Source organism: Heptranchias perlo, chromosome 1 (assembly GCF_035084215.1).
Source record: "Heptranchias perlo isolate sHepPer1 chromosome 1, sHepPer1.hap1, whole genome shotgun sequence".
In the NCBI taxonomy this organism is placed as follows: domain Eukaryota; kingdom Metazoa; phylum Chordata; class Chondrichthyes; order Hexanchiformes; family Hexanchidae; genus Heptranchias; species Heptranchias perlo.
The window spans coordinates 3,143,333-3,166,734 of record NC_090325.1 but is presented as its reverse complement, the minus strand read 5'-3'; the positions used below and the strand labels follow the sequence as shown (position 1 = coordinate 3,166,734).

General features: G+C 50.3%; 1 protein-coding gene across 1 annotated transcript in view; it reads right to left on the bottom strand.

Moving 5' to 3' along the window:
- Nucleotides 1-22,740, bottom strand: part of LOC137322184 (tetratricopeptide repeat protein 31-like) — a 107,303-nt gene extending 84,563 nt beyond the window's left edge. The window contains exons 1-2 of the mRNA XM_067985330.1: nucleotides 22,499-22,740; nucleotides 1,285-1,367 (exon numbers count right to left, since the gene is read on the bottom strand). Coding sequence (XP_067841431.1) covers nucleotides 1,285-1,367; nucleotides 22,499-22,550 — 135 coding nt within the window. The 5' untranslated portion in view covers nucleotides 22,551-22,740. The remainder of the gene's footprint in view (nucleotides 1-1,284; nucleotides 1,368-22,498) is intronic.
- Between the last annotated feature and the right edge of the window lie 662 nt (nucleotides 22,741-23,402).

Sequence of the window (23,402 nt, the reverse complement as noted above, 5' to 3'; positions counted from 1 at the left end):
ACCAAGTCCTTACCATCTCCCCCTCAGCTTCTCAATCTCACTGATGAAGCCCATTAGCTGCACTTTAGATCTACTGTCCCAGCTCCTGACTGTCCAACTTCACTTCCTCAAATGGTATGTTGGCCTTCATTGCAAGAGGATTTGAGTACAGGAGCAAGGATGTCTTACTGCAGTTATACAGGGCCTTGGTGAGACCACACCTGGAGGATTGTGTGCAGTTTTGGTCTCCTTACCTAAGAAAGGATATACTTGCCATAGAGGGAGTGCAGCGAAGGTTTACCAGACTGATTCCTGGGATGGCAGGACTGTCGTATGAGGAGAGATTGGGTCGACTCGGCCTGTTTCTGACAGGGCTAGACAGACTGGATGCAGGGAGGCTGTTTCCCCTGGCTGGGGGGGTCCAGAACGAGGGGGTCACAGTCTCAGGATACGGGGTAGGACATTTAGGACTGAGATGAGGAGAAATTTCTTCACTCAGAGGGTGGTGAACCTGTGGAATTCTCTACCACAGGAGGCTGTGGAGGCCAAGTCACTGAATATATTTAAGAAGGAGCTAGATAGATTTCTAGACACAAAAGGCATCAAGGGATATGGGGAGAGCGCGGGAATATGGTATTGAGATAGAGGATCAGCCACGATCATACTGAATGGCGGAGCAGGCTCGAAGGGCCGACTGGCATACTCCTGCTCCTATTTTCTATGTTTCCTCAGTCCCATGTGTACTGACATCAACTGTATGTATGTTCTGCTCCATCCTCCGTAATGGCCGCTATCACCACCTCGAGAAACAAGTAAAGGATCAAAAGGTTCGGACGGAAGGGAACTGGATAACTGGAAAAAATTTGCAGGGGCTAAGGGGGATAGGGCAGGGAATGGGACTAGCTGTACAAGTAGACGCAGCAAATAAATAAGGAAATTCAATTGGGATGGAATGAAGTGTTACAGGAGGTGTCACACTTGCAGGAGGTGGGCGCGTACCCATGACTTTTAACACATTATAGAAGGAGTATATTTCCATTTTCTGCGATCACGACATTTTTCCATTGGCAAGCTGACGTCATCTTTCAGAAGTTAGGATAGGTGCTCATGAGAAGTTGGTATTGTCACTGGATCCTCCACACAGGAAAGTTTGAAAACCGCTCCTCTTACCCACTTCACCTCTACGGCTTAAACACGTATCAGACACCCCTCCGAGTAATTGGGCTGCACTGCGCTTGTCTCTCAGCGTTACCTGTCATTACATCAAACATGAAAGACAGGTGCCCTGACAGGCTACATCCATACCTGAGTGGCCACTGTTGGATTGTCCTGCAGGTTATGTTGGTAAATGTTTACTTTATGCTTCAGTGCTGATAGGAAATGGTCTTCTGCAAAAAAAAAAGGAAGTAAACTTTCGGAAAAAAATGGCACCATCAGTTTACAATACAATGCTCACCATCCGCAGTCATAGTGCAGCCCAGGGGCCATATGGAGGCTGTCTTCACCATCGCGTGTGGCCCTTGGCAGACTTGCTGCACCCTGTCTGCACCTCCATTCATGGCCTGCCCAGTAATGGAATGTTGACAAAGCTGGGATTCAGGTTCCCATAAGGATTTATCCTGGTTCCCTCTTCTTCCTCATTTACATGTTGCCCTCAATGACATCATCCACAGGCACAGACCCAGCGTCCAGGTGTATACTCGTGTTGTCAGCTCTACCTCTTCACCGCCTCTCTCAATCTCTCCGTCCTAGATAGTCCACAACTTCCTACAGCTGAACAGTGGGAAGATCGAAGACATTGCCTTCAGCGCACGCCAGAAACTTCATTCCTTGGACACCGGCTTCACTGCCCTCCCCAACCGTTCTCAGGCCGAGCGACACCTGGCACCCATTTCAACTGGGCTGAGCTTCACACCCGCCACTCCTGTAACTGGGATTCCCTGACCCCCCCCCCCACACACCCGCCACTCCTGTAACTGGGATTCCCTGACCCCCCCCCCCCACACCCGCCACTCCTGTAACTGGGATTCCCTGACCCCCCCCACACACCCGCCACTCCTGTAACTGGGATTCCCTGACCCCCCCCACACACCCGCCACTCCTGTAACTGGGATTCCCTGACCCCCCCCCCCCACACCCCCCACTCCTGTAACTGGGATTCCCTGACCCTCCCCCCACACCCGCCACTCCTGTAACTGGGATTCCCTGACCCCCCCCACACACCCGCCACTCCTGTAACTGGGATTCCCTGACCCCCCCCCCCCACACCCGCCACTCCTGTAACTGGGATTCCCTGACCCCCCCCCCCCACACCCGCCACTCCTGTAACAGGGATTCCCTGACCCCCCCCCCACACCCGCCACTCCTGTAACTGGGATTCCCTGACCCCCCCCCCCCACACCCGCCACTCCTGTAACTGGGATTCCCTGACCCCCCCCCCCCACACCCGCCACTCCTGTAACTGGGATTCCCTGACCCCCCCCCCCACACCCGCCACTCCTGTAACAGGGATTCCCTGACCCTCCCCCCACACCCGCCACTCCTGTAACTGGGATTCCCTGACCCCCCCCCCCCCACACCCGCCACTCCTGTAACTGGGATTCCCTGACCCCCCCCCCCCACACCCGCCACTCCTGTAACTGGGATTCCCTGACCCCCCCCCCCCCGACACCCGCCACTCCTGTAACTGGGATTCCCTGACCCCCCCCCCCCACACCCGCCACTCCTGTAACTGGGATTCCCTGCCCCCCCCCCCCCCCCACACCCCCGCCACTCCTGTAACTGGGATTCCCTGACCCCCCCCCAGCACCCGCCACTCCTGTAACTGGGATTCCCTGACCCCCCCCCCCCACACCCGCCACTCCTGTAACTGGGATTCCCTGACCCCCCCCCAGCACCCGCCACTCCTGTAACTGGGATTCCCTGACCCCCCCCACACACCCGCCACTCCTGTAACTGGGATTCCCTGACCCCCCCCCCCACACCCGCCACTCCTGTAACTGGGATTCCCTGACCCCCCCCCCCACACACCCGCCACTCCTGTAACTGGGATTCCCTGACCCCCCCCCCCCACACCCGCCACTCCTGTAACTGGGATTCCCTGACCCTCCACCCCCCCCACACACCCGCCACTCCTGTAACTGGGATTCCCTGACCCCCCCCCCCCACACCCGCCACTCCTGTAACTGGGATTCCCTGACCCTCCACCCCCCCCACACACCCGCCACTCCTGTAACTGGGATTCCCTGACCCCCCCCCCCCCCACACCCGCCACTCCTGTAACTGGGATTCCCTGACCCCCCCCCCACACCCGCCACTCCTGTAACTGGGATTCCCTGACCCCCCCCCCCCACACCCGCCACTCCTGTAACTGGGATTCCCTGACCCCCCCCACACACCCGCCACTCCTGTAACTGGGATTCCCTGACCCCCCCCACACACCCGCCACTCCTGTAACTGGGATTCCCTGACCCCCCCCACACCCGCCACTCCTGTAACTGGGATTCCCTGACCCCCCCCACACCCGCCACTCCTGTAACTGGGATTCCCTGACCCCCCCCCCCACACCCGCCACTCCTGTAACTGGGATTCCCTGACCCCCCCCACACCCGCCACTCCTGTAACTGGGATTCCCTGACCCCCCCCACACCCGCCACTCCTGTAACTGGGATTCCCTGACCCCCCCCCCCCCACACCCGCCACTCCTGTAACTGGGATTCCCTGACCCCCCCCCACACCCGCCACTCCTGTAACTGGGATTCCCTGACCCCCCCCCCCCACACCCGCCACTCCTGTAACTGGGATTCCCTGACCCTCCCCCCCCCCCCACACCCGCCACTCCTGTAACTGGGATTCCCTGACCCTCCCCCCCCACCCGCCACTCCTGTAACAGGGATTCCCTGACCCCCCCCCCCACACCCGCCACTCCTGTAACTGGGATTCCCTGACCCCCCCCCCCCCACACCCGCCACTCCTGTAACTGGGATTCCCTGACCCCCCCCCCCCACACACCCGCCACTCCTGTAACTGGGATTCCCTGACCCCCCCCCCACACCCGCCACTCCTGTAACTGGGATTCCCTGACCCCCCCCCCCCCACACCCGCCACTCCTGTAACTGGGATTCCCTGACCCCCCCCACACACCCGCCACTCCTGTAACTGGGATTCCCTGACCCCCCCCCCCCACACCCGCCACTCCTGTAACTGGGATTCCCTGACCCTCCCCCCCCCCCCACACCCGCCACTCCTGTAACTGGGATTCCCTGACCCCCCCCACACCCGCCACTCCTGTAACTGGGATTCCCTGACCCCCCCCCCCCCCCACACCCCCGCCACTCCTGTAACTGGGATTCCCTGACCCCCCCCCCCCCACACCCGCCACTCCTGTAACTGGGATTCCCTGACCCCCCCCCCCCCCACACCCGCCACTCCTGTAACTGGGATTCCCTGACCCTCCCCCCCCACCCACCCGCCACTCCTGTAACTGGGATTCCCTGACCCCCCCCCCCCCACACCCCCGCCACTCCTGTAACTGGGATTCCCTGACCCCCCCCCCCCCACACCCGCCACTCCTGTAACTGGGATTCCCTGACCCCCCCCCCACACACCCGCCACTCCTGTAACAGGGATTCCCTGACCCCCCCCCACCCACCCGCCACTCCTGTAACTGGGATTCCCTGACCCCCCCCCACACACCCGCCACTCCTGTAACTGGGAATCCCTGACCCCCCCCCACACCCGCCACTCCTGTAACTGGGATTCCCTGACCCCCCCCCCCCCCACACCCGCCACTCCTGTAACTGGGATTCCCTGACCCCCCACACACCCGCCACTCCTGTAACAGGGATTCCCTGACCCCCCCCCCCCCCACACCCGCCACTCCTGTAACTGGGATTCCCTGACCCCCCACACACCCGCCACTCCTGTAACTGGGATTCCCTGACCCCCCACACACCCGCCACTCCTGTAACAGGGATTCCCTGACCCCCCCCCCCCCCCCCACACCCGCCACTCCTGTAACTGGGATTCCCTGACCCCCCCCCCCCCCACTCCTGTAACTGGCATTCCCTGACTCCCCCCCCCCTCCCTCCAACACCCGCCACTCCTGTAATGGGGGGGGGTGGCGTGGGGGGAGTTGGAATGAGTCATTTCATCTCTCGGATGAACTTATCCTCTCTCCAATGGTAAACATTCTGTGTTGGCAATAATGACCAAAAGCACACAGCAAACTAAACACAAAGGTTTTTTTTGTTGCAACCTCTTCGAATCGCAGAGATTACAACACGGGAGGCCCGTCATAAAGGACCTTGGTTTAACATCCTTTCGCTAATTTTTTTCCCAAAATGTACATTTTTCATTTCTCTGTATCTGCTAGCCTCGCCACATCCTCCTGCAACTCTTGCATTCTGACTCACAGTTTGCCACGCTCCTTAATTTGTCATCATTAGCAAACTTCAAATCATTCCTCATGCTCAAATATTTGTATAATTGTACGAGGCATCCCACCAGCACAGATCCCTGGGGTACACCACTACACACATCCTACCACAACAACTTGCATTTATTATTTATATAACACCTTTAACGTAGTAAAACATCCCAAGGCATTCCACAGGTGCGATTATCAAACAAAATTTGACACCGAGCCACATAAAGAGATCTTAGGACTGGTGACCAAAAGTTCGGTCAAAGAGGTAGGTTTTAAGGAGCATCTTAAAGGAGGAGAGAGAGGTAGAGAGGCGGAGAGGTTTAGGGAGGGAAATTCCAGAGCTTAGGGCCCAGGCAGCTGAAGGCACGGCCGCCAATGGCGGAGCAATTAAAATCGGGGATGCGGAAGAGGCCGGAATTCTCGGAGGGTTGTAGGGCTGGAAACTGAAACACCTATTTATGCTTTCTGTTCCCTATCCATCTCTCTCTATCTGTGCAACTACATTGCCTTTATTATCACGTGCCATCATTAATATCACATGCCATGTAATAAGTCTCTAGTCTGGCACCTTATCAAATGCCATCCGGAAATCCAAACAACATCTACCGCATTTCCTTTATCCACACACTCAGACTTTGTCAAATGATTCAGTTACATTGGCCAAGCATGAGCAGCCCTTTACAAAACCATGTTGACTGTCCTGGATTAGCCCACGATCCTCTAACTGTTCACTAAGGTCGTCCTGTGCTACTAAATTCAAGAGCATTATCCACCACCAAGGGAAGACTAAATGGCCTTCCTCACAAGGAATGAGCAGAATCTTTACCGGACTACAGATAAATGTGTATATTAGGCATCATAACAATTGCAGAAGGCACCAGTTGCAAGGACTGCTTTAGATGTTGGGAGCACAGTGATACTTTACAATTCTGGGGTTGCTGAGGCTAAGAGGTTTCTCACAATCTCAATGGAATTCCAGTAATCCAGTTCATTAGGTGACGGTTAACTCTGTTTGAACTTCTATCTAAATTATTGGGCAGAACTCCAGGTGAAAACAAAGGTCTTTTCTCATCTCTGACTATTCTTATCTTTTAACATTCCAACAGTGTCTGGGAGAGTCTCAGAGGGAGGAGAAGGGAGTGAAGATTCATTGTCACTGAGAGAGTCTCTCAGGGAGGAGAAGGAGGTAAAGATTCAGTGTCACTGGGAGAGAGTGTCACTGGGAGAGAGTCTCACAGGGAGGAGAAGGGGGGGGGTGAAGATTGAGTGACACTGGGAGAGAGTCTCACAGGGAGGAGAAGGGGGGTGAAGATTGAGTGACACTGGGAGAGAGTCTCACCGGGAGGAGAAGGGGGGGGGTGAAGATTGAGTGACACTGGGAGAGAGTCTCACAGGGAGGAGAAGGGGGGTGAAGATTGAGTGACACTGGGAGAGAGTCTCACAGGGAGGAGAAGGGGGGGGGTGAAGATTGAGTGACACTGGGAGAGAGTCTCACAGGGAGGAGAAGGGGGGTGAAGATTCAGTGACACTGGGAGAGAGTCTCACAGGGAGGAGAAGGGGGGTGAAGATTGAGTGACACTGGGAGAGAGTCTCACCGGGAGGAGAAGGGGGGTGAAGATTGAGTGACACTGGGAAAGAGTCTCACAGGGAGGAGATGGGGTGAAGATTGAGTGACACTGGGAGAGAGTCTCACAGGGAGAAGGGGGGGGGTGAAGATTCAGTGACACTGGGAGAGAGTCTCACAGGGAGGAGATGGGGTGAAGATTGAGTGACACTGGGAGAGAGTCTCACAGGGAGAAGGGGGGGAAGATTCAGTGACACTGGGAGAGAGTCTCACAGGGAGAAGGGGAGGGTGAAGATTCAGTGACACTGCGGGAGAGTCTCACAGGGAGAAGGGGGTGAAGATTCAGTGACACTGGGAGAGAGTCTCACAGGGAGGAGAAGGGGGGGGGAGTGAAGATTCAGTGACATAGAAAAATAGAAACTAGGAGTAGGCCATTCGGCCCTTCAAGCCTGCTTCGCCATTCACTATGATCATGGCTGATCCTCTAACTCAATGCCATATTTCCACTCTCTCCCCATACCCCTTGATGCCGTTTGTGTCTAGAAATCTATCTCGCTCCTTCTTAAATATATTCAGTGACTTGGCCTCCACAGCTTTCTGTGGTAGAGAATTCCACAGGTTCACCACCCTCTGAGTGAAGAAATTTCTCCTCATCTCAGTCCTAAATGTCCTACCCCGTATCCTGAGACTGTGACCCCTCGTTCTGGACCCCCCAGCCATGGGAAACATCCTCCCTGCATCCAGTCTGTCTAGCCCTGTCAGAATTTTATACATTTCAATGAGATCGCCTCTCATTCTTCTAAACTCCAGTGAATACAGGCCGAGTCTCCTCATACGACAGTCCTGCCATCCCAGGAATCAGTCTGGTGAACCTTCGCTGCACTCCCTCTATGGCAAGTATATCCTTTCTTAGGTAAGGAGACCAAAACTGCACACAATACTCCAGGTGTGGTCTCACCAAGGCCCTGTATAACTGCAGTAAGACATCCTTGCTCCTGTACTTAAATCCTCTTGCAATGAAGGCCAACATACCATTCGCCTTCCTAACTGCTTGCTGCACCTGCATGTTTGCTTTCAGTGATTGGTGTACAAGGACACCCAGGTCCCTTTGTACATCAACATTCCCAACCTATCACACCATTTAAATAATACTCTGCCTTTCTGTTTTTCCTTCCGAAGTGGATAACTTCACATTTATCCACATTATACTGCATCTGCCATGTATTTGCCCACTCACTCAACTTGTCTAAATCGCCTTGAAGCCTCTTTGCATCCTCCTCACAACTCACAATCCCACCTAGTTTTGTGTCATCAGCAAACTTGGAAATATTACTTTTGATTCCCTCATCCAAATCATTGATATATATTGTGAATAGCTGGGGCCCAAGCACTGATCCCTGCGGTACCCCACTAGTCACTGCCTGTCACCCTAAAAAAGACCCATTTATTCCTACTCTCTGTTTCCTGCCTGTCAACCAATTTTCAATCCATGCCAGTATATTACCCCCAATCCCATGTGCTTTAATTTTGCACACTAATCTCTTATATGGGACTTTATCAAAGGCCTTCTGAAAATCCAAATACACCACATCCACTGGTTCTCCCTTATCTATTCTACCAGTTACATCCTCAAAAAACTCCAGTAGGTTTGTCAAACATGATTTCCCTTTCATAAATCCATGTTGACTTTGTCCAATCCCGTTGATATTTTCTAAGTGTCCTGTTATCACATCCTTTATAATAGACTCTAGCATTTTCCCTATTACTGATGTCAGGCTAACCGGTCTGTAGTTCCCCGTTTTCTCTCTCCCTCCTTATTTAAATAGATGATGGGAGAGAGTCTCACAGGGAGCAGAAGGAGGGTGAAGATTCACTGACACTGGGAGAGAGTCTCACAGGGAGGAGAAGGAGGGTGAAGATTCACTGACACTGGGAGAGTGTCTCACAGGGAGCAGGAGGGTGAAGATTCACTGACACTGGGAGAGAGTCTCACAGGGAGGAGACGAGGGTGAAGATTCAGTGACACTGGGAGAGAGTCTCACAGGGAGGAGAAGGAGGGCGAAGATTCACTGACACTGGGAAAGAGTCTCACGGGGAGGAGAAGGGGAGGTGAAGATTCACTGACACTGGGAGAGAGTCTCACAGGGAGGAGAAGGGGGGGGTGAAGATTCACTGACACTGGGAGAGAGTCTCACAGGGAGGAGAAGGAGGGTGAAGATTCACTGACACTGGGAGAGAGTCTCACAGGGAGGAGGGGGGGGGGGGGGGGGGGGGGGAGATTCACCAACAATCCTTTGTTGTTATGGAAACAACCCAGAGACAAGATGAATCTGTTACAGCCTGGCAAATATAAACATCAATTGTGGAGAACCACAATCTACAGCAAGATGATGCTCCAATGGTGTTAAATATCTTGCTCTGGACAGACAGCAGTAGAAGAACTCAGCACTATACAGGGCACTATTAAGGTGACAAAATGCATTGATGGCATTTTCTAGTATGAAGCCGGGGTGTCCTGAGAGATGACAGCGACCCACCTGAATTCCACAAGCAGGTCAGATCTCTAAATGTCCAAGCTTTGATTAAAAGTAACACCAGCGACTAAGGTAAATCTGGGAGTAGAACGGGCACCTCAACTTATATATTAATGCGCCTTTAATCTCATTATTTCCTAAGAACTCAAATCCCTTTCAGATGCTGACTGAACTGCAGTTTAGTAATTGTGGTTTTACTCCTTATTGTTCCCCCATATGGTCCAAATTCCCAACACACACTGCCTCTCTGATTTCCCCACATAGACGGCACTGTATTCATTTCGCTCACAGCCCTCTCACCTTGCCCATTTCACAAAAGAATCAATAGCACACAAAATGGAACGTTTAGGCCCGCACTTTTACAGCATAAATTAAAGGCAAATAGAGGCAGAAAACACAACCCACAAAGCACTTCCTTCACCTGTGTCTCCCGATGGCGAGAAACCTTTAAAACATTTTTAAGGTTATGACAAGTCTTTAAATTCACGTTGCCTCTTTGTAACATTTAGATATTATCTGTCAAATTAGATGAACAATCTTCCCTTAAAAGAAAGAGCTCATTACCAGGGTCCAATTTTGTTCGATCCCAAGGCTGCTGGTCAATTCAGCCTTAGATTTCCAACGAATAGGTTACTCTCAATAACAAATGCTGGTTTAAAAAAAAAACATAGCTCAGCGTAAAAACATTCTGAGAGTAAGTATTTTGTCTGAGCTGGTGAAGGCGTGAACCAGTCAGTTGTTGTTTGAGTCACTCAGTAGAATGAGAAAGATACAGCAGAAATGAAACTAAAACTCAAGCATTACTTGACACACCTACAATTCAGTTGTAGCTCTGGGCACAGCAAATGAAAAAACTAGAAATGCTATTAATCCATAAGTATCAGGAGGGTCCATATCATAAGACTGCCTCCAATTCCATGCGCTGTCATTTTTGCTAAGAATCGTGCGGAACCTTATCAAATGCCTTCTGGAAGTCCATATAGACAACATCCAGACGCTCCCTTACCCCCAGTAACCTCATACGGTTTAACGAGATTAGTCAGACATGACCTACCCTTCACAAATCCATGCTGACTCTCTTTGATCTGCTCATACTTGTCCCAAATACTCAGTCACTCTGTCTCTGATGAAAGATTCCATTAACTTCCTCACAGCTGATATTAAAATAAGAGTGACGTTTGCAATTTTCCAATCTGGAGGCATAGTTCCTGAATCTAGAGAGTTTTGGAAAATTATAACTAACGTATCTGCAATTTCCTCACCTATTTCTTTCAATATCCTTGTTATCAATGCACTGAGCAGTGGAAATCATCATGTCATATTTACTCTCTCAAATATCTTCGTATTCTTGAACACATCATAGTAGTACCCTAGTATGGTCCAGCACAGAAGGAGGCCATTCGGCCAATCATGCCTGTGCTGGCTCTTTGGAAGAGCTATCCAATTAGTCCCATCTCCTGCTCTTTCCCCATAGCCCTGTAATGTTTTTCCCTTCATTTATTTATCCAATTCCCCTTTGAAAGTTGTTATTGAATCTGCTTCCACCGCCCTTTCAGGCAGTGCATTCCAGATCATAACAACTCACTGCGTAAAAAAAAATGTTTCATCTCCCCTCTGGTTCTTTTGCCGATCACCTTAAATCTGTGTCCTCTGATTACTGACCCTCCTGCCACTGGAAACAGCTCCTCCTTATTTACTCTATCAAAACGGTTCATGATTTTGAACACCTCTATCAAATCTCCTCTGTACATACACCCCCAGGTCTCTCTGTTCCTGCATTCCCTTTAAAATTGTACCATTTATTAAGTTTATATTGCTTCTATTCACCTTTCCTGTTCCAGTGAATACAGACCTAGTTTTTTTTGCCATAATTATATCCTCTTAATCCCTGGTATCATCCTAGTTAATCTAGGCTGCATATTTTCCATGCTTCCAATCTCCTTCCCAAAACAGCACACAATACTCTAACTGTGGCCTAACCAATATCTTGGGCACAGTCACCCTCACACATCACTGGAGAGATCCGAGTAAGACATCAGTTCCCAGACCACTTCTCATCAGCCATTACAACACAGACATAGTAACAAAGGCTGACGGAAAGAGACTGATCGCTCCCTATATAAAGGGTTTGTCCAGCCCAGCTGTGCCAGTTCTGAAGGATCCCACCAGGATCGATAAATTGTCTTTTCCCTTTTCAGATGCTGACCTGACCTGCTGTGCAGTTCCACCACTTTGCGTTGATTTCAGTGTGTCAGTTTTTGTTTCTTTTTTATATCAGTATTGATAAGTATAAAAAATTCACCTTCCTTTACATCACTAGTCAAGACAATTATGCCAGTGACGATATCTACCCTTTAAACTCTTGGAACCGCCCCAATACCACAGCTCGGTGCCGGTTTCGGAGCCAATGAAACCAACAGGTACGACTATTGCACTGTCCCCAACCCACTTCCATCAGAGGGTGATGCAGCTGCCTGCGTTTAGATTCACACTATCTATAGGCGCTAAGTCAATTTGGACTCTGGCGTCAACACAAGGGCAGCCTCTGCTCAAGGCAGCCTAAGGGACTGGAGTGGAGAGAATATCAGATACCCTCACCATAAAAAGCCTGTGCACTAAATGGATAAACTCTTGTGGCAGAATGTAATAAATATTGAGAACAGTAGTGTAGTGATTCTAGTACTGGGCGAGCAACCCAGAGGTCATGAGTTTAAATGGCAAGTTGTGATACTGAATTCAACAAATCTGCTCATTTTTTTTTACTCGTTCATGGGATGTGGGCGTCGCTGGCGAGGCCGGCATTTATTGCCCATCCCTAATTGCCCTTGAGAAGGTGGTGGTGAGCCGCCTTCTTGAACCGCTGCAGTCCGTGTGGTGAAGGTTCTCCCACAGTGCTGTGAGGAAGGGAGTTCCAGGATTTTGACCCAGCGACGATGAAGGAACGGCCGATATATTTCCAAGTCGGGATGGTGTGTGACTTGGAGGGGAACGTGCAGGTGGTGGTGTTCCCATGTGCCTGCTGCTCTTGTCCTTTTAGGTGGTAGAGGTCGCAGGTTTGGGAGGTGCTGTGGACTGGCACCAGGAAAATGACCACAAAAGCTGTCAGATTGACATAAAAACCCAACTGGTTCGGTAACGTCCTTCAGGGAAGGGAACCTGCCATCCCTACCCAGTCTGGGCTACACATGACTCCAGTCCTACACTACATGGTTACACTTAATGCTCTCCAAGGTGGCCTAACAAGTTATCCAGTACATTAGAACATAAGGAATAGGAGCAGGAGTAGGCCTAACGGCCCCTTGAGCCTACTTCACCATTCAATCAGATCTTGGCTGATCTTCAACCTCAATTTACTTCATTGGCTGTATAGCGCTTTGGGAAGTCCCGAGGTCATGAAAGGCAGTATAGAAATGCAAGTCTTTCTTTCTTTCTTTCTTTTAAGAAGTGTCTTAAAGGAGGAGAGTGAGGTGGAGAGGTAGAGAGGTGGAGAGGTTTAGGGTAGGAACTGTTTTAGGGAACAATTTTAAAGGGAATGCAGGAACAGTACTACAAACAATCACCGTGGAAGAGAGCCCATCACCACCTTCTCAAGGGAAACAGGGATGGGCACTAAATGCCAATGTTGCCCATATCACAAGAACAAATAAACAAAGTTCGTAACATCCACTCCCTCCCTCCCACCGTGGCCACAGTGTATGTCCTGTCTACACCACGGCTTCTTCGACAGCACCTCCCAAACCCGCGACCTCCACCACCTAGAAGGACAAGGGTAGCAGGTGCATGGGAACACCATCACCTCCAAGTTCCCCTCCAAGTCACACACCATCCCGACTTGGAAATATATCATCGATCCTTCATTGTCGCTGGGTCAAAATGCTGGAACTCCCAACCTAACAACACACGGACTGCAATGGTTCAAGAAGAAGGCCCAGCACCACCTTCTCAGCATTACCTAATGGCCAAAAAATGCCAGCCTTGCCCGTGATGCCCACATCCCAAGAATGAAAGAAAATCTCAACTTTTTACAACCCTCGGACCCTTCTTCAGTTCCTCGCTATCCTTGCTTTGAGGTACATGCCCTCCCCCTCCCTATCTCTGTACCCTCCTCCAGCCCTACAACCCTTTGAGATCTCTGCACTCCTCCAATTCTTGCCTGTTGCGCATCCCCGATTTTAATCGCCCCACCACTGGTGTCTGTGCCTTCAGCTGCATAGACCCTAATCTCTGGAATTCCTTCCCTAAACCTCTCCGCCTCTCTATCCTCCTTTAAGACTGTCCTTAAAAGAAAGAAAGACTTGCATTTATACAGCGCCTTTCACGACCTCAGGACGTCCCAAAGCGCTTTACAGACAATGGTGGTAATGGTGGTGCTGGTAATGGTTCTGCTGCTGCCATTTACAACTACACGTGATCAATCCTTTGTTTCTTAACCTGACCCATTCCCACCTTGCTTGCCTTGCACCATCATCCCTTTTGTCATTTAATCACTCATGCCCTCCGCCCTATCACAGACCTTCCCTTTTGTTCTTTCCTCCCCTCGCCTTTCCCTGGCTCTGTACTTGCTCAAAACCTTTATCTCTTTTAACATCTTCCAGTTCGACATGAAATGTTAACTCTTGTTTTTTTTCTCTACAGATGCTGCCTGACTTGCTGAGCTTCTCCAGCATTTTCTGCTTTTATTACAATGAAGTATTTTTGAAGTGGTCACTGTTGTAATGTAGGAAACGCGGCAGCCAATTTGTGCACAGCAAGATCCCACAAACAGCAATTTGATAATGACCAGATAATCTGTTTAGTGTTGTTGGTTGAGGGATAAATATTGGCCAGGACACCAGGGATAACTCCCCGGCTCTTCTTCAAAATAGTGCTTTTACATCCACCTCGATTTAACGTCTCATCCGAAAGACAGCACCTCTGACAGTGCAGCACTCCCTCAGTACTGCACTGGGACTGTCTGCCTGGATTTTGTGCTCAAATCTCTGGAGTGGGACTTGAACCCACAACCTTCTGACTCAAAACCTACTTCTTTGACCAAGCTTTTGGTCCCCTGTCCTAATATCTCCTTATATCAAATTCTGGTGTCAATTTTTGTTTGATAATGCTCCGATGAAGCCCTTTAGGATGTTTTATTACGTTAAAGGCGGCGGACCTGAGCGGGAGCAGAGGAGAGAGACCGAGAGCGGGGATAAAAGAGCGGCGGACCGAGGCCCGAGACCAGAGCGGTGGCGGACCTGAGCGGGAGCAGAGGAGAGAGACCGAGAGCGGGGATAAAAGAGCGGCAGACCAAGGCCCGAGACCAGAGCGGCGGCGGACCTGATCGGGAGCAGAGGAGAGAGACCGAGAGCGGGGATAAAAGAGCGGCGGCCGGCGGCCCGAGACCAGAGCGGCGGCGGACCTGATCGGGAGTAGAGGAGAGAGACCGAGAGCGGGGATAAAAGAGCGGCGGACCGAGGCCCGAGACCGGAGAGGCGGTGGACCTGATCGGATCAAAAACAACAACAGAAAACCAAGTAGTGACGTCACAGGACAGCAGGTAAGTGATTGGTTGGTAAGTATTACTGTTTTTTTTTTCTTCTCTAAATTAGGGCATTGGTTTAAACAAAGAGCTGGGAAACTAAGCAGCTTTTATAGCAGGTAGTTTTTTTTTTAGTGAACCTAGGTCCCTGGTATAGTTAACATTTTCAAATTTCAACGTAATTTAAAAGGGGTAACTAAGCTAAGGCAAATCATGGCAGCAGACCTCGCACCCGTGATATGCCCCTCCTGCAAGATGTGGGAAGTCATGGACACTACTAGTGTCCCTGCCGACCATGTGTGCAGGAAGTGTGTCCACCTGCAGCTACTGACTGATCGTATCTCGGAGCTGGAGCTGCGGGTGGACTCACTGTGGAGCATCCGCGATGCAGAGAAACTCGTGGATAGCACGTTTAGCGAGTTGGTCACACCGCAGGTAAAGGCAGTACAGGCAGGAAGTGAATGGGTGACCACCAGGAAGAGTAAGAGGTGCAGGCAGGTAGTGCAGGGGTCCCCTGTGGCCATCCCCCTCTCAAACAGGTATACCGTTTTGGATACTGTTGGGGGAGATGGCTCACCAGGGGAAGGTGGCAGCGGCCAGGTTCATGGCACCGTGGCTGGCTCTGCTGCACAGGAGTGCAGGAAAAAGAGTGGCAGAGCTATAGTGATAGGGGACTCGATTGTAAGGGGAATAGACAGGCGTTTCTGCGGACGCAACCGAGACTCCAGGATGGTATGTTGCCTCCCTGGTGCAAGGGTCAGGGATGTCTCGGAGCGGCTGCAGAACATTCTGGAGGGGGAGGGTGAACAGCCAGTTGTCGTGGTGCATATAGGTACCAACGATATAGGTAAAAAACGGGATGAGGTCCTACAAGCTGAATTTAGGGAGTTAGGAGTTAAACTAAAAAGTAGGACCTCAAAGGTAGTAATCTCAGGATTGCTACCAGTGCCACGGGCTAGTCAGAGTGGGAATGACAGGATAGCTAGGATGAATACGTGGCTTGAGAGATGGTGCAAGAGGGAGGGATTCAAATTCCTGGGACATTGGAACCGGTTCTGGGGGAGGTGGGACCAGTACAAATTGGACGGTCTGCATCTGGGCAGGACTGGAACCAATGTCCTAGGGGGAGTGTTTGCTAGTGCTGTTGGGGAAGGTTTAAACTAAAGTGGCAGGGGGATGGGAATCGATGCAGGAAGTCAGTGGGAAGTAAAGTGGTGACAGAAACAAAAGGCAGTAAGGGAGAGTGTACAAAACATGACCGGACAAATGGTCTGAGAAAGCAGGGCAAAGACCAAGGGAAGTCCAGATTAAACTGCATTTATTTCAATGCAAGAAGTCTGATGGGCAAGGCAGATGAACTCAGGGCATGGATGGGTACATGGGACTGGGATGTTATAGCTATTACTGAAACATGGCTAAGGGAGGGGCAGGACTGGCAGCTAAATATTCCAGGGTACAGATGCTATAGGAAAGATAGAGCAGGAGGTAAGAGAGGAGGGGGAGTTGCGTTCTTGATTAGGGAGAACATCACAGCAGTAGTGAGAGGGGATATATCCGAGCGTTCGCCCACGGAGTCGATATGGGTAGAACTGAAAAATAAGAAAGGAGAGATCACGTTGATAGGATTGTACTACAGACCCCCAAATAGTCAACGGGAAATTGAGGAGCAAATATGTAAGGAGATTACAGACAGCTGCAAGAAAAATAGGGTGGTAATAGTAGGGGACTTTAACTTTCCCAACATTGACTGGGACAGCCATAGCATTAGGGGCTTGGATGTAGAGAAATTTGTTGAGTGTATTCAGGAGGAATTTCTCATTCAGTATGTGGAAGGCCCGACTAGAGAGGGGGCAAAACTTGACCTCCTCTTGGGAAATAAGGAAGGGCAGGTGACAGAAGTGTTAGTGAGGGATCACTTTGGGACCAGTGATCATAATTCCATTAGTTTTAAGATAGCTATGGAGAAGGATAGGTCTGGCCCAAAAGTTAAAATTCTAAATTGGGGAAAGGCCAATTTTGATGGTATTAGACAGGAACTTTCAGAAGTTGATTGGGAGAGTCTGTTGGCAGGCAAAGGGACGTCTGGTAAGTGGGAGTCCTTCAAAAATATGTTAACCAGGGTTCAGGGTAAGCACATTCCTTATAAAGTGAAGGGCAAGGCTGGTAGAAGTAGGGAACCTTGGATGACTCGGGAGATTGAGGCCCTAGTCAAAAAGAAGGAGGCATATGACATGCATAGGCAGCTGGGATCAAGTGGATCCCTTGAAGAGTATAGAGATTCCAGGAATAGAGTTAAGAGAGAAATCAGGAGGGCAAAAAGGGGACATGAGATTGCTTTGGCAGATAAGGCAAAGGTGAATCCAAAGAGCTTCTACAAATACATAAAGGGCAAAAGAGTAACTAGGGAGAAAGTAGGGCCTCTGAAGGATCAACAAGGTCATCTATGTGCGGAACCACTAGAGATGGGTGAGATCCTAAATGAATATTTCGCATCGGTATTTACGGTTGAGAAAGGCATGGATGTTAGGGAACTTGGGGAAATAAATAGTGATGTCTTGAGGAGTGTACATATTACAGAGAGGGAGGTGCTGGAAGTCTTAACGCGCATCAAGGTAGATAAATCTCCGGGACCTGATGAAATGTATCCCAGGACGTTATGGGAGGTTAGGGAGGAAATTGCGGGTCCCGTAGCAGAGATATTTGAATCATCCACCGCTACAGGTGAGGTGCCTGAAGATTGGAGGGTAGCAAATGTTGTGCCTTTGTTTAAGAAGGGCGGCAGGGAAAAGCCTGGGAACTACAGACCGGTGAGCCTGACATCTGTAGTGGGTAAGTTGTTAGAGGGTATTCTGAGAGACAGGATCTACGGGCATTTGGAGAGGCAGGGACTGATTAGGAACAGTCAGCATGGTTTTGTGAGAGGAAAATCATGTCTCACGAATTTGATTGAGTTTTTTGAAGGGGTAACCAAGAAGATAGATGAGGGCTGTGCAGTAGACGTGGTCTACATGGACTTTAGCAAAGCCTTTGACAAGGTACCGCATGGTAGGTTGTTACATAAGGTTAAATCTCACGGGATCCAAGGTGAGGTAGCCAATTGGATACAACATTGGCTTGACAACAGAAGACAGAGGGTGGGTGTAGAGGGTTGTTTTTCAAATTGGAGGCCTGTGACCAGCGGTGTGCCTCAGGGATCGGTGCTGGGTCCGCTGTTATTTGTTATTTATAATAATGATTTGGGTGAGAATTTAGGAGGCATGGTTAGTAAGTTTGCAGATGACACCAAGATTGGTGGCATCGTGGACAGTGAAGAAGGTTATCGAGGATTGCAACGGGATCTTGATAAATTGGGCCAGTGGGCCGATGAATGGCAGATGGAGTTTAATTTCGATAAATGTGAGGTGATGCATTTTGGGAGATCGAATCGGGCCAGGACCTACTCTGTTAATGGTAGGGCGTTGGGGAGAGTTATAGAACAAAGAGATCTAGGAGTACAGATTCATAGCTCCTTGAAAGTGGAGTCACAGGTGGATAGGGTGGTGAAGAAGGCATTCAGCTTGCTTGGTTTCATTGGTCAGAACATTGAATACAGGAGTTGGGATGTCTTGTTGAAGTTGTACAAGACATTAGTTAGGCCACACTTGGAATACTGTGTACAGTTCTGGTCACCCTATTATAGAAAGGATATTATTAAACTAGAAAGAGTGCAGAAAAGATTTACTAGGATGCTGCCGGGACTTGATGGTTTGACTTATAGGGAGAGGTTGGACAGACTGGGACTTTTTTCCCTGGAGAGTAGGAGGTTGAGGGGTGATCTTATACAAGTCTATAAAATAATGAGGGGCATAGATAAGGTAGATAGTCAAAATCTTTTCCGAAATGTAGGGGAGTCTATAATGAGGGGACATAGATTTAAGGTGAGAGGGGAGAGATACAAAAGGGTCCAGAGGGGCAATTTTTTCACTCAAAGGGTGGTGAGTGTCTGGAACGAGCTGCCAGAGGCAGTAGTAGAGGCGGGTACAATTTTGTCTTTTAAAAAGCATTTGGACAGTTACATGGGTAAGATGGGTATAGAGGGATATGGGCCAAGTGCAGGCAATTGGGACTAGCTTAGTGGTATAAACTGGGCGACATGGACATGTTGGGCCGAAGGGCCTGTTTCCATGCTGTAAATTTCTATGATTCTATATAAATGCAAGTTGTTGTTGTTATAGTACATAAAGCAGCTCCATTTAGCGCACACACACAGCCGAGGGTCATGGCAGTTCACTAAAGAGAAAGGAGCAGTCAGATTCCTATTTAATAGAAGACGGCCTATTAGCTGGGAATAAAAATCCCATCACTGGGTTTGTGGAGTGCACAATCCTGCCCTTTGGGGACACAATCAGCTTACCAAAGTGTGGAGAGTTAACTGGAGGACTGCGGAAGGGATCACTGGGGAGGAGTAGCAAAGGAGATGGGGTCACTGAAAAGGACCAGGAAATGGAGGTGAGAACCCCCTCCCCCCTCTATCCCAGCACCCCTTCCCCCTCTATACCTCGAACCACAGAAGTTTAAAATACAGAAGGAGGCCATTCTGCCCTTAGTGCCTCCGCTATAGCAATCCAAATCTAATCCCACTGCCCCGCTCTCTCCCCATAGTCCTGTATTAATCCCCAAACTAATCCCACTGCCCCACTCTGCCCCCATAGCCCTGTATCAATCCCAAACTAATCCCACTGCCCCACTCTCTCCCCATAGCCCTGTATCAATCCCCAAACTAATCCCACTGCCCCACTCTGCCCCCATAGCCCTGTATCAATCCCAAACTAATCCCACTGCCCCACTCTCTCCCCATAGCCCTGTATCAATCCCAAACTAATCCGACTGCCCCACTCTCTCCCCATTGCCCTGTATCAATCCCAAACTAATCCCACTGCCCCACTCTCTCCCCATGGCCCTGTATCAATCCCAAACTAATCCCACTGCCCCACTCTCTCCCCATAGCCTTGTATTAATCCAAAACTAATCCCACTGCCCCACTCTCTCCCCATAGCCCTGTATCAATCCCAAACTAATCCCACTGCCCCACTCTTTCCCCATAGCCCTGTATCTTTCTCTGCTTCAAATATTTATCCAATTTTCCTTTAAAAGATGCAATGGTCTTTGCCTCAACCATTCCCTGTAGCATTCTCTGAACCTCTCTCTTTTAGTTTCAGTTTTAAATTGATGACCCCCCTCGTCAGACTCCCCAGAGGAAACAGTCTTTTCCTATTCACTCCATCAAAACTCTTCATAATTTCAAAAACCTCTATTTAATCTCCTCAGCCTTCTTTGCTCCGGTGGAAATAGCCCCAGTCGCTCGTCTGTCTTCGCCCCAATTTATATTAAAATATTCTATTGGTCTTTTTTATGGCTTTATCTACCAGCCCTTGCACCTTCAGGGAATTTTGTATTAGAATCCATAGACCTTTCTGTTCATCCACTCCCTTCAGTGTCTTTCAATTGATTGTATACTCCCATAACTTGTTTTCTCTCTCAAGGTGAATTGCCTCAATTGTCCACATTAAATTGCACCTGCCACCTTGTCTGTCCACTCCGCTAATCTGGCTACCTTCCTGGAGTCTTGTACAGTCCCCCAATTTGAGACTGTGTTTCCTATAACCTAGTCCAAATCACCCACATACGTTAAGAATAAAGATACACCCAGTGCTGGCCCATCTCCAGATCGAGTCATATCAACATAGTGCCTTTAACAGAGAAAAACAGCGCTTCATAGAGGTGGAATTTAAAAAATGGTCACCAAGCCAAAGGAGTTATTAGGTGGGGTGACCAAAAGCTTAGTTCGAGAGGTGAGTTTTCTGGAAGGTTTTGGCAGCGTAGGGTGAGGTAGGGGTGGTGTCACACACCCATTTATCCTAACTTTGTTTCCTGTCTGTTCACTAACTTTTTTTAAAAAATCTATACTGCTACATTTCCTCTGTATCAAATGACTGAAATTTTCTAACAAACTCCTCATAAATCATAGAAGATTCTATAATTCATAAGACACCTCACTTAATGCCTCTGAAGATCCAAATAAATTACACCTACTGCATTCCCTTCTTCAAAACACATTTGGCAAACATGACGTGCCTTAACAAGCCCATGCTGGCTGTCCTTGATTATCCCGTGCATTTCGAAAGGACTACTCATTTTATCTCATATTCTGGATTCAAAGAGTTTGCCCACAATGACATCACACTAACTGGTCTCTAGTTACCCAGTTTAACCGTCTCTCCCTTCTTGACCAAGGGCGTTACATCGGCTACTCTCCAGTGCCACGGCACAGTTTGCATATTGAAGGAGGATTGAACACGGGTGCCCAGAGCCTCTGCTATCTCCTCTCTGACGTTTTGCCTAAGGTGCATACTCAATCATCTATCCAACTCATTCCGTTCATTTTTTCCAGAACCAGTTCCTTTTCTACAGTGTGCTGCAACAATCGTTTCATCTCCTCCTCTACCTCACTTCCATCATCATTTGTAAAAAACAATGTAAAGTATTGTATTGAATCTCTGCCCTACCCTCATTCTCCACACCCCCCTTTCACTCTCGAGAGGTCCTATCCTCTCATTAACTATTCTTTATATATTTAGAAAATCCAGTACTGTTTCCTTTTATATTTTCTGCTACCTTTTTAGCATAATCCCTTTTAGACATTCTAATCTTTCTTTCCATCTCCCCACTTTAACTTTGTATTCCTCTTTTCAACCTAGCATTGTTAGCCCTAACTTTTATTATATTCCCCTCCTTTAAGTTTCACTTTAGTTTTAGTCTATTAATACCTGTTCACACTTCCACCTTGCACTTCTGCCACCCTCTCTCCCAGCAAATCCCTCTCACTCCCCCTCTCACCCCCAGTGATCCACTTCCCTCCCTCCCTCCCTCCCTCTCTCTCCAAGTGACCCCTCCTCCCTCTCTCCCCTTGGTGATCCCTCACCCGCAAACCCACCCCCCAGTGATCTCCTCCTCACCCCCCATGGTGATCGCCTCTTTCCTCCCCCCAACAGGCGATCTCTCCCCTCCTCCCCCCAAGAGATCCCTGCACCCCAGTCCCAGAGATCCCTCCCCCCAAGAGATCCCTGCACCCCAGTCCGAGATCCCTCCCCCCAAGAGATCCCTGCACCCCAGTCCCAGAGATCCCTCCCCCCCAGTCCCAGGTCCCAGAGATCCCTCTCCCCCCACCCTGATCCCAGTGATTCCTCTACCCCACCCACTTCCCCCCCCCCCAAGAGATCCCTCTACCCCCCCAAGAGATCCCTCTACCCCCCCCCCCAAGAGATCCCTCTACCCCCCCCCCCCAAGAGATCCCTCTCCCCGGTCCCAGTGATTCCCCCCCCCCCGCCCCGTGATCCCTCCCCCAGTGATCCCCACTCCCCCAGGTGATCCTCCAGCGAATCCCCCCCCCCCCCCCCCCACTCCCCGGGTGATCCTCCCCCCGGCGATCCCTCCCTCACCATCATCGAGCCACCAGATCGGGTCGATATCATCGCGGCCTTTCCCGCTCATCCCGGCCAGGCCCGCGGGAGGAAAGGCCGGGGACTCTACTGATTGTCCTTGTGGTGTCCGGGCCCGCGGCTCCCGCACATCCCCGGGCTGGCGCCGCGCTCTCCGCCGGCGCTTCCGATCCTTTTCTCCTCAGCCGTTAGGCCGCAATCTCCTCACAACATCCCGCCAGGAAGCGGAAGTGGCACGAGCGCGGGCAGCAAGAGGGGGAGGGGGAGGGGGAGGGGGGGCTTCGCGCATGGCAGATAAGCACCTGTGCCAGTTTGAGTAGTTGGGCAGCCATGTTTCAGGCGGGCAAAAATAGGTGTCTATTCCTTTCAGGACGTCCCAAAGCGCTTCACAGTCAAATGCAGTACTTTTGAAGTAGAATCATAGAAAGGTTACAGCACGGAAAGAGGCCCTTCGGCCCATCGGGTGCATGCCGGCTCTATGCAGGAGCAATCCAGCTAGTCCCACTCCCCCACCCTATCCCCCGAAGCCCTGCAAATTTTTTCCTTTCAGGTACTTATCCAGTTCCCTTTTGAAGGCCATGATTGAATCTGCCTCCACCACCCCCTCGGGCAGTGCATTCCAGAATTCCACCCTCAGTGTGAGCGTACATGGACCGTGTTTGTAACGAGAATTCCACCCTCAGTGTGAGCGTACATGGACCGTGTTTGTAACGAGAATTCCACCCTGTGTGAGCGTACATGGACCGTGTTTGTAACGAGAATTCCACCCTGTGTGAGCGTACATGGACCGTGTTTGCAACGAGAATTCCACCCTCAGTGTTCGCGTATATGGACCGTGTTTGTAACGAGAATTCCACCCTCAGTGTTCGCGTATATGGACCGTGTTTGTAACGAGAATTCCACC